This window comes from Centropristis striata, chromosome 13 (genome assembly GCF_030273125.1).
Source record: "Centropristis striata isolate RG_2023a ecotype Rhode Island chromosome 13, C.striata_1.0, whole genome shotgun sequence".
Classification (NCBI taxonomy): domain Eukaryota; kingdom Metazoa; phylum Chordata; class Actinopteri; order Perciformes; family Serranidae; genus Centropristis; species Centropristis striata.
In genome coordinates, this window is record NC_081529.1 from 10,663,198 (window position 1) to 10,675,289 (window position 12,092).

Genomic DNA, 12,092 nt, shown 5'->3' on the forward strand with positions numbered 1-12,092 from the left:
AAAAACAATATAAAGGATATAATATGTACGATATATTTTTTATTGTCCCCTAGTAAAGAGCTGGAAACGTTGCTTGGGAGAGGTACATCTGGAATACCTCGTTTAACCTGCTGCCCTCGCAACTCGGCCCAGAATAGGCAGAAGGAAGTGGATTGATGGATGAATGGGTTATTTAGAAGAGAACAAAGCAGAATTGCTTGTTGACCAGTGCAGAGAAACAGCTTGGTGTCAACAGCCAGGCTATTACTCACAGATGACCCAGTGTATATCATATAGAAGCATCGTCCAACAGACGTGTTACCAGATCATCAATGGATGTTATTGATGTCAAAATTGTTTAAGGCGTGCCATGTTTCAGTTGTTACAACAGGGTAGACTTGTGCCCTTTCAAAGCCATTGAAGTCGGTGGCTAAACAAACAGAGTAAGCACCCATGTTGTCAACGAAGAGCCAGTCCCCCACGTGCAGCTCAGGAATCCAGAAGTTGTCGATCACTTTGTCGATGCTGTCACGGGTTGGACCCCAGATCACAGACCGGTATCTCTGCTCACTGCTCTCAACAGTCTGTGTGGAGCACAAACATTGAAATATGAAATCCACATCGCCTAGTTATTTTATTCTCCCACAATCTATCCCTTAAAATGTTTTCTTTTACTTGATTATTTCCGTTTTATGGAATGGTGGTGCCGTGGTTGGCTGTGGCTGCTTTGGCTCCCGACAACACAGCCAACACATGGTTAAATTCGCCATCTAGTTCAATAAGTTTAGCACCAATAGCTCAATGTAGCACGTCAGAACAGTAAATGATCGTCAGCTTGTGTTAGGTTTGCGAAATTACAGTGATTTGGGTTTTTTAAACCCGGTTACGTGGACCACTCTACTCAGCCTTAGTCTGCTATACCGGTGAGACCCAGCGGCCTACAGAGCAGAGGAGTTTCCTACCAGCACAGCCCGCCCACGGAGGCGTTGGAGGCGGTGCCAGAGAAAACAGAAGCAGTGTTGCTGCGGTGGACTTACAGCTAAGATGAAGGCTAACCCGTTCCGTCCGCAGCTTCCATCCATCCTGATTATCCTGTACGTTCCCTGGAGAGCAAATTCAACTGCCTGAAGCTGGAGACTAGAAACTGCTGCCTCCTCATTCTCGCTGAGACGTGGCTAAACTTATCTGTCCCTGATGTCACCATTAGCATAGACGGGCTATAACATTCAGAGCCGACAGTAGCCACACTCTCCCAGGTAAATCCCGAGGGGGTGGCGTTTACTCCATGTCCACTTGGTCATTGCTCTGCAGACATTGAGTTTATGATTGTGAGATGCAGACCGTTCTACTTCCCCCAGGAATTCACCTCCATCATAACTGTAGCTGATTACATCCCACCCAGCGCTAACACCAAGCAAGCTCTTAGTGTTCTCTACCATGCCATCAGTGACTTGCAATCCACACACTCGGAGGGTGTTTCATTGTTGCCTGGGACTTTAGATGATGTAGGGGTGCACCTTTAGACTTTGATCTGCAGGCTTTAGCTTCTATCTTCTATCTTCTTCTACATCTTTTTTAACCTGTTTTTGCTGCTGAATCGGTTGGACATCCTAAATATGTCCATCAAACACATATTTGTCATAGTCTGCTCCAGCCTTTCCCCATGGACTCAGTAATTTTCCACTGCTCTACTCTCACCACACCCATTGACTGATTACCACACCCACTCTCAGTCACTGATCACACACCTGCTCACACTCACTAATCACACACCTGCCCTCACTCACCAATCAGCCCCTCCTGCCTGCTCAGTATATATTCTCCAGCCTCACACTCACTCAGTGCCAGATTGTTCTTTGCCATGCGAGACTTTCCAGCGTTCATCTGCCTGTCTTCCCGGTTCCGACCCTGCCTGACTTCGACCTGCCTGTTCTGCCTGCCGCCTGGTAAATTACCTCTACCCTTTGTTCCTGACTACGAGCTCTGCCTGCCCCCCTTCGGATTGTTCGCCTGGACTGCCTGCCTTCTGGTTTACGAACTTTTGCCCGTCCTGACCAAGCCACCTGCCAAGCCATTGAACTGTGTGTTTGCCGGATTGCAGTTAATAAAACCATTAACTGACCTTTGTTTCTGGGCCTTGTTTGTACTGCGTTTGGGTTCGCACAATACCCGTTACAATATTAGACCCTTCCGTCGGCCTCTTCCTGAATCAATTCTTCGTGAATGAATCATCATGTTGTATCGTGATAGGGTTTATATTTACTCTGTTGAGGTATGGCTCAACCTCGGAGTGGGCAGGATCATTGATCAGGAAGCTCAGGGAGCCATACACTCCGTCATTAAGGTAGTACATCATCACTCTGTCAGGGCTGCTTTTCTCAACGTCTGGGGAAAAAAATACATGCAAAATAATGAAGGTTACTGAACTAAAAAGTACACAATATTTTTGCATTATTGTTGGAAATATTACACAAATTATAGTATATTATCTATGGCCCCTCAGGGGCTCTGCACAAAGTGCAACCCTACAAGTCAGAATTGTGCTTTCTCAAAAGCTGAGCATGGCTGTTGACTAAAATTCATGTAGTGGTGTATTGCCATGTAGTGCCATCAGACATATCTGACTGCTGTATGCTACTTATACATTTTATAATTAAAATCAAGATCGATTTACATACAAACACACCATAGTTTTGGGTTAATACTGGATAGATAACATTCATGTGGCTCCAAAAGACATCTATACAATACCGTTATGTTCGTCCACATCATCTAAGATCGCTCTTTTGGCAATGATGTTTGCTGCCAGTGTGAAGGCTGAATCCACATAGTATCGGCCGGGTTCTGCAATAATCTGCACCTTACTGTCAGGAGGGAAGTATTCCTCCAGTGCTCCATTAATGACTTCTGAAAACTAGGGAAGGGAAAAACATAGTATAGGTAAAAAAGGATATTTCATCTCTGTTAATATTCTAGACATTCCCATGACACTTCTGTGCACTTCACTATCACTCACTCTTTAGGCAACAAATGAATGTGGTTTTACCTCTTCAAATTTAATTTGGAAGTCCTCTCTCCCAGGGAACCCTCCACCAATATCCAAGAGAGTCATCTGGAAGCCACGCAGTTTCTGAAAAAAATAACACATCAGTACCATTGACTAATAGGCATCATTCATAAAGGACAGATGGTGGGGGACTGTTGTTGTGCCTTAAATTGAGCTATGGGAACGGGCAACCATGTTCAGCAGCCTTTACGGATATCATGGCAGAGGTGACAAGAGGGAACAGGACGTTGACAGAGGTGAGGCCACCAGACAGGAGTTAATCTTGGATAGCTTTCAGAGAACTTTTAGAAATGAAAGATTGTGGACAGATACCAAGCTGGACTTTGTGCTTTTAGAATAGTAGGTTGGCTATTAACTGGCTTGGTGTGTCTTGTGTTGTTGCACTTGATGCACCTGTTGACTAGTTTTTGACCAGTAATGTAATTTCATTTGTAAAAGTCAGTGCTCAGTTTATCAACTTAAATGAAAAGTGGCGTTAGATAACCACCATAAATGTAAATAAAGCTTTACAAATAGCTTTAAAGCAGAGTGATGTATGAAAAAAGTCTCAGTAATGTTGTACTCTATATTAGTATTTAAGGAATGCCTTTTGTCCAATCAAATAACATGGCCGAAAATAACTGTATAATAGATTTTTGGATATATTTAGATTATAATAGTCAATGTTGCTTTTGCACAGGCTTTGGTTACACTCAAAATTAGGTCTGTGCTTAACACGAATTAAAGCATTTCACATTTTGTTATAGGACATAACTAACATCAGAAAATACTCCACTCATGGATTTTGATGCTTTCACATGTCTTAAAAAAGGCGGTTGCTAGCAAGTGGTTAAGTGAGAGTAAAGCGGTTGTCGCGGACATTACCGTCTTCATGACATTGTTTAAAGTCTCACATTAGGTATTATCACATTTCCTTTGTGAACAAAATGTATTGTACACTTTTGTGCTAGACTGGCTTTGCTCTGTTTTGTTTGCTCTGGAAGATGAGCCTGATACTTTTCCCATTCAAACATATCCTCCCGACCTGAATGAGCCTATCAGCCAGTTATCTCATATAAGGTGGGTTTGAAAAAACTTAGATCCAGTGCAACTCACAAAACTGAGATTAAACTGTCAAACGAGTTGACTTCTTCTTGAGGTGAGTTACATCGCAATGGCAAATCAACATAACTTCACTGATGGAGTGATACCTCTCAACATGTGAATGTTACTGTAGTTTTGTAATCTTCTAGTACTTTGACAATGACTTACCCCCATGTCAAAGACGCTTCTGGCATCTGCGATGGCCTGCTTGAACGCCCCACTCTCAGTGCACCCGCTGCCTACGTGAAAGCTGACCCCAATGACCTCCAAGCCCAGCTCTGCAGCACGTTCCAGCAGCTTACCGACTGACGCCAGTTTGGCTCCAAACTTTGCACTGAGTTGTAGCAGTGAGTCAGAGTCATCCACTGCGATGCGGAGTACAAGTCTGGAAAGCAATTCAGAGGTTTTTACCAGTAAACTAAGAACAATAGAAACATAGAAGCAACAATATAAACAGCTGTTCACTTACTTGGCTTTGGTGTGACAGAGAGAAATTTTTAGGAGTTCTTCCTCGCTATCAAAAGTCATCCGATTTACTCCATGAGCACGGGCATATTTGATGTGTGACAGTGGTTTGGTTGTATGTGCGTAAATGATCTTATCAGGTGTCACTCCGTGGGACAGGGCTCTCTGGATCTCACCCTGTGTGACACCAAAACATGTTAAAAAAAGAGAAAATTCAGAAGGAAACATCATTGCTTCATAACATAGACAACAGAGAGGGAGAATATATTTGAAATTTTTCATCAGTACCTTGCTAGCACAGTCGAAACCTGTGCCCAGAGCACTCAACATCCTCAAAACTGCTGCTTCACTGTTGCACTTCACCGCATAGAAAGGCTTGACTCGAGGTAAGTTTGTGAGCCACCTGAGGTGTCTTTTGAATATATTATCTAGATTTGCCACATAGAATGGTCCTTCATTGCCCTGAATGAATAAAGCAAATTGAATTGTTTACATAGGGAATGCACATCTCAAGAACTCTCAACTCACAAAGACTCATAGTTAGGAAAACTTTAGCAACATGATGTCTCTGGTACTCACCACTGAATCAAGCTCTTTTGTTTTACTGTCTATGAAATCCTTCACAGTCTTTCCACTGTCTAAAATGTCAATGTTACAATTCTCCAGGTACCAAACATTCATGACTGATTCATTTGTAGTTGCTGCTGCTGCTGCTGCTGCTGCAAGGGATGAAAATAATTAAGATAAAAGCACAAAATTAACTTACAAATGTTGTTAAAATGTATTGCTAGGTCATAATAAATATTAGCTTTATCTTTGTTGATATTTATGTATGTATTTCCAAAGACTAATTAGTCTAAAAAGTAACATAAGAAGTTGTAGCTGAAACTTACCCATATTTTCACAGTTTTTACAGAGAGCAGAGAACAGTGTGCAACCAGCCAGCAAACAGCAAAGCAGGGACATTTACTAAGAGCAACACCTTATTCAGAGTGGAACTGGTTTTATTACCTGAGATAATCTTTGAATCTTTGCTAAAGTGAGACTATACGTCTTGCATTTGCACACTCCTAAAAAGTTGGCACAGCTCCTCCCCTTCTATTTGCTTGTGCTTGTGCTAATATATATATATATATATATATATATATATATATATATATAGATAGATAGATAGATAGATAGATAGATAGAGATATAGATATAGATATATATAGATATATTGGCTTACATCCCATAGAGAAAGTACTTTAACATTTACCAGCTAAACAGTTGTTCACCAGTACATCTTTGACACAAAAAAAAATGCCATTGAAAATAAGCGGTCTGAGAAGTGATGGAACGCTCTAATCTGTAATGTTATTGCATACACTAATGCATTGTTATAGCTCTCTAATAGAGAACTGACAGAAAAAATGCCTCCACAACCCTCTTTCTGCATATTAATGGGAAGCTGGTTCCTGTATAAGAAGCCAATTTATTTGCCTCAGTTCAATGGCAAGTCTATCAATATGGCATTTAAATGTTAATTTGTCATCATGCCAGATTCCAAGGTATTCATATTCTGCAACCAGTTCTATGTTGGAACCATTTTTTGTATGGATGCAGATTAGTGCGACTAATATTATTTCTGGCCCGAGAGAATATCATAAATTTAGTTTTGCTTACATTAAGTACCAGCTTGAGACCAACCAATGCATCTTGCAGGGCGTTAAATGAGAGCTGCAGGCTGTCAACAGCTAATTTTACAGAGCCCGCAATGCAATAAATAGTAGTGTCATCTGCATAAAGATGAGCATGACAGCCGTAACATCACTGACATAAATATGATGAGCCCCAGGATTTCAGACCCTTGCGGAACGCCTTTTGTAATGTAAAGGGAAGAGAAATGCTTTGAGTTGGTTATTCACTAAGTATTCCAGGAGTTTAGCAAGCCAGGACATAATGACAGAATATTAGGGCCACATTTAGAAAAAAATAATAATAATAATGAGATTAAAGTTGTAAATATTGAATTAAATACAAGAATAAAGTCATGAATATTTAATTAATCACGAGAATAAAGTTGAAGATAATTGGTAGGCTGTTCTACTTATAATTGCCGCCAGAGACGCCGTGCTCGCCACAGTTTGACTCCCTCTGGACCCAAAATCTTAATTATCAGTCAGATTGTTTCTTGAGACACCACAACACCCCTCTGAATGGCCCGCTGATGCATCCACCGATAGCTTGACTTTATTCTGGTAATTAATTAAATATTAACGACTTTAATCTTGTTATCAAATTTATATATTTTTTCTAAATTTGGCCCTAATACTTCATCATAGGATAACTTGGAGATTTGATAATAAATAAGGTCTGTTTTATTCCCACCTTTATATAATGGAGAAATATAAGCATTTTATCAAATACTAGGAACTATGCCTGTTGATATGGAAATATTGAAAATATATGCTATTTGCTGTGTGATCAGTGGAGCTGCTAATTTCAGAAAGAAAGTTTCTAAGTTATCCTGAAGTGTGTATTATGCACATCTATATGTATCTGTGTATATGTTCAATTTTTTTTAAGTGTTGAGCAATTGCTTCCATTGATCCCAAGACAATTCTAAATAAATTGAGATTTCAGCAGTCAAATCTACATGAAAATACAATGACAAAATATATAATAGAAAATATGTTTTTCAAAAGACTAATTAGTCTAAAAAGTAACATAAGAAGTTGGAGCTGAAACTTACCCATATTTTCAGTTTTTACAGAGAGCAGAGAACAGTGTGCAGCCAGCCAGCAAACAGCAAAGCAGGGACATTTACTAAGGGCAACACCTTATTCAGTTTCATAAGCATAAAGAATAACATAAGCATTTAAGATTGACAAGTCAAACTGGTTTTATTGCCTGATGAGATAATCTTTAAATCTTTACCATCATGAGACTTTCTGTCTTGTATTTGACTTGATACGTGATAGTTTACTTTTCTGCTGTTTCACTTGGACTGTGTAAAGCTCTGGAGAAGCTTTTGATGGATGACAGACATTCCTTGTGTGTGAACAGTGGATTCCATTTCCATTGACAGGTTGTATGTAAGTCAATGGGAACATGAAGCTGCTTCTCACTTGATTTATTACCTCAGTAAATATTCTCTAAATGACTTTATGGTCCTAATGGTTAGTTTTAAGTCTTTCTCAGTGCTGCATGATGCTAATTTTGTGAATTATCATCACATTTAGAGTAAAATAGATGATAAGGAGCAGTTATTATGATTGACAAGTCAATATGGCAGTGTCTTAGAACATGTACTCACTTCATAAAAGTTAACTGTAACATTTTGGTCACATAGCAATTTCTTGTTTAGTGTTGAACTGAAAGAAGTTGGCTTTTCATTAGTTCAAAACGTCTTTTTGTGTGTGTGTGTGAGTGTGTGTGTGTGTGTGTGTGTGTGTGTGTGTGTGTGTGTGTGTGTGTGTGTTCTTTACAACAGTTGCTGCACAAAGCAAGCAGCTATTTCTTGTGTATTATCAATCTAAATCTCTATGTTCTTGTTTCTTGCCAGTGTTTGCCTTTTCATCTAGCTACATCTTGCTGCTTCTCACCAGATCACTGCAGGGTGTGGGTGGATCCTGCTTGTCCGTGGCAGGTCAGACATGTTTAATATTGGATTTAATCCATAAAATCAACACTTACAATTTAGTGAATTAAAAAAAGAAACCCCTGACTTTCATGGTGATATTCAAATAGATTTGAAAGAAAATATACAATCACGTTTATAATCACTTAGTATGATGAGTTTTACTTCTGTTTTGCAGGATTGGGTATGCTGGCTGATGCATACAAAGATGACACGGAGAGAGGGCGTGCAATGGGTTTATCGTTCACTGGTTTGGCCTTAGGATTGATAGGTATGTGAAAAATACCTTTCACTTGCACAAAAAAAAGCTAAGCTGAGACTGTATAAAAGAAGTGGATGTAGCCACCTTGATGTGGTTTGTGAGCTTTATGGAACGCAGTTGAATCTGGTATCAGATGAACTGTGCTTCCTGTCCTCCTGCTGGCTGCTGTTGGTAATTGTTTCACAGGTAGCTGCCAAATAAAGGAACCCCCATCTGTGATTTAGGGATGCAAATGATACCAAGGCTGTTGGTATTGGCATTCAATATGTCCAGCCAAAACATCATGCTTTCTGAAAATATCACATATAATGAACACAGGAAAAGAAATAGCATCTGGAGGGATGGGTTTTTTTCCATGACAGTGATAAGAGTCTTCCTGTGCATAATATTGCACACTTCTATCTATATCATACACACATGAATCTGTTGTCACATAACCTGCAGTCTTTTATTTAAAGCAGAAAACAACTGTAAGTTTAACACATTATCAGATAAATGAATTATCAGAAAACAATTCTCATTCAGTGAGTCCCTGCATGTTTAACCACAACTGACTGCTGGCAGGAGAGCCATGTACCACGATAACTCTGAGCAGCTTTGGGAATTAATTACATTATATTTGAATGTGAGTAAGTTGAAACAGGACTAGAGTAAAGGTCTCAGGTTCGGAGATTGGAAGCCCAAGAATAAACACAACCGGAGAAATAAGACTGGTCTCAATGCTTTATTTAAATTACACGTGAAGTTATGCAGCGCTGGTCTCAGACTGACATCACTCTGCAGGATCCCAGTCAGAATGAGCCCCGATCTCTGTAATTATTCACATTTCATCCTCTACAGAAGTTGGACTTACACACAACCGAGTTCTATTGGCCAGTTACCAATGACGTGGACAGGCCAACAGCTGTCCAAGTCTCGTTCGAAGGTTGTAATAATGTGTGTGTGTGTGTGTGTGTGTGTGTGTGTGTGTGTGTGTGTGTGTGTGTGTGTGTGTGTGTGTTGTTCCTACAGGCGCGTATCTATGAGCTACAAAGCCTAAACATGATAACTTCTGTGGGAACACAAACCAAACTGCGCTGTGTCACGTCTGTCTGTGGTAAACACAGAAGCTACAGTGGAGAAAAACACATTGGCTATCTGCCTTCTTATAAATATTCAAATATAACACTAGGTTAAAACCTAGTATAAAGCTCACAGTGTTTTGTCAATTCAATCCTGTGATTTTGTGGTTAATATGATACAGGAATAGTTAATGGTAGTGTCTATGATGTGAGTATTTTGGATAGTTAATAAGCTTTCATCCCTTTAATACAAACAAGTAATGATACCATTAGTGATAATAAACCACACGTCTGTCACTCGTGCATATCACGGATAAAATAAGATTCCACTTTATTAAATGTGCCTTTCCTGTCTACCCTGAATTTAAAAAAAACTATAAAGCTTATTTTCAAATATGATTTTAGCCTCTCCCCAGTCTCGCAGCACAACACTTTACTATGAAATTTCATTCATTCATTCATTCATTTATTATCCTTAACTGCTCAACCAAACTCAGGTCATGGGGGGCTTGAGTCAATCCCAGCTGACACTGGGTGAGATGTGGGGTGCACCCTGGACTGGTCTTTACCATGAAATGTAATGATTGAAATCCATTTTTGGGGTTATTGTGTGACTCTCTATTGTTACGCCCTGGCCTAGGGTAACCAGTGCGCAGCATAAATGCTCTCTGCCCCCTTCCCAACTCCCAGAGACCAGCGTAAACCGATAAGCAGTCCAATATGATTTATTGTTCACAACAATAAATATTTTGCTTCAGGGTGAGCAATAGCCAAATAGCCAAAACAACAAACAAAACATTTCTAATTTTAAATCTAACTGACCTGAAAATAAAGATGTGTAAAATAAAATATAGGTTTCTTACCTGAACTCCCTAACAAAAACAGGAGAAAAGATTCATAAAACAAAAGGTTACCCACCCCTACCTACCAGGACTGCAACAATTAACTTAAAGAATCTTTGTTATAAATAATACAACAGATAACAAAGATTACAACCACTACTGACAACAGTCGACAAACATTTCCCACTAGTGCGTCTGGCTGGGAGTCAGACAAAGGGCCGAGAGAGAGAGAGAGGCGTCCTCAGCAGCAGTCCTATTAAAGATGTTCAATCAGCCGCCTCCAACCACCACCACCTGGGAAACAGAAAGGAGAGGCAAAGAAAAGAAGCAGCACCTCCTCTGGCAGGGAGGAACACCTGCACCAGGCACTGCAATGAACAAAACATAGGACCTTATGACCCCTGGTCATAACACTATCCAAGTTGCACATAAAACGTGCTGTTTTTTTTCATTGGAAATTCATGTTCTGCTACCCTGACACATTCCCACTCTAAAGACTATAAGGCCATAATACAGGTCACATGATTAACAGAAATTAGGATTAATTGAATCTGCTGAAGGTCATTGGAAGATCAAAGGTCAGTTTGCTCCCTCTATTTACTGTAAGTTTAATTATAATGTATGACTGACAATGCCAGTCTCAATATTTTATAGATACAAGAACCATCAAATGAATACCAACACTTTAAGGGTTTTCGATGCCATTACAATTTGTCATATGGCTACAGTTCATGTATTTAATGCTGTGCCAAAAACTCTAAAAAATTTTTAAAAAAAGGCACGACACTGACTATCACATATTTGACAGACCACAAAATATGTATGAAAGTGTGTATATTTTTGAAAAGATACATGCAAATAGGAACTAGTTTGCAGAAAGGCCTGTTTATTGGTACTGAGGTGTTTAAGCCTTTCCCCAGTGGTTTGTCTTACTGTAACAATCCAACACACACACACACACAAATGCTGATGATGTTTAATTGCGGAGACTGTGTGTTTTCAGGATACGGTGTAGGTGTTGCTATGGCAGCACGGCGAATTTTGAGGACTTGTCAAAAAAAGGAAGTCGCTCTAATGTCAGCATACATCGTCCAATCTGCCCCAAATTTCTCATGTGTAAAAAGACTCCAGACCTGAACACACTTCAATACTGAAACACAGTCTCAGCCCCCAGCCTGGTAGTTGGCTTGCTGTGCATGTTTTGTGAAGCAGTCCTTGCATGGTGGGAGCTCATGACTTCAGATTTCACCTTTTTTGGGAACAGGAAAGTTGAAACCTGAGCTCATTGACCTTGGTGGTTGATGCTTTTGTTCTGGGGAGACTTCCCTTTTCTGGCCAAATTATAAGAATGTGTCCTGAATGTCCCTTTTGCTGGTCAAAAGTGTTTAGGCACTTGTCTTTCCTTTGGCTGCAAGGGAACAAAAACACTTTAAAACACTAAGCCAACAGTGGAAGCAACCTTCCTGATGTTTACAAGCCTTGTAATGGTTCTAGTGCCACACTTTTGTAACTAAAGGGCATCAATATTGTCACAGAATGCCAAACACATGATGAAGACATGTGTGTGTTCAGAGCAGATATCTACAGATTGGTCTCCCTCTCTGGTGGTCAGCATGGAGACGTAGGCAGCCATCTGCTTCTTAGTACAGCAGTGAACATAATACACGGCCTCTTGAACATTATAATATCTTCTTCTGCTAGCTATGGCATC

General features: G+C 40.0%; 1 protein-coding gene across 1 annotated transcript; it reads right to left on the reverse strand.

Annotated features, from left to right (window-relative positions):
• Positions 1 to 63: 63 nt before the first annotated feature.
• Positions 64 to 5,539, reverse strand: LOC131984054 (ornithine decarboxylase-like). Its single transcript, XM_059348923.1, has 9 exons — positions 5,488 to 5,539; positions 5,174 to 5,313; positions 4,883 to 5,056; positions 4,599 to 4,771; positions 4,298 to 4,514; positions 3,026 to 3,109; positions 2,731 to 2,893; positions 2,243 to 2,364; positions 64 to 563 (listed from the first exon to the last, which is right to left on the reverse strand). Exons 1-9 carry the CDS (start codon positions 5,489 to 5,491, stop codon positions 309 to 311), a joined length of 1,332 nt encoding a protein of 443 aa, XP_059204906.1. The 5' UTR covers positions 5,492 to 5,539; the 3' UTR covers positions 64 to 308.
• Positions 5,540 to 12,092: the final 6,553 nt, after the last annotated feature.

Excerpts from the sequence above, each read along its gene's own strand:
- LOC131984054 (XM_059348923.1), bottom strand. Across the intron at positions 4,515-4,598 it reads CTCTGTCACACCAAAGCCAA|ACTTGTACTCCGCATCGCAG; the intron begins GTAAGTGAACAG and ends ATTGCTTTCCAG. Across the intron at positions 2,894-3,025 it reads TCCAAATTAAATTTGAAGAG|TTTTCAGAAGTCATTAATGG; the intron begins GTAAAACCACAT and ends TCCCTTCCCTAG.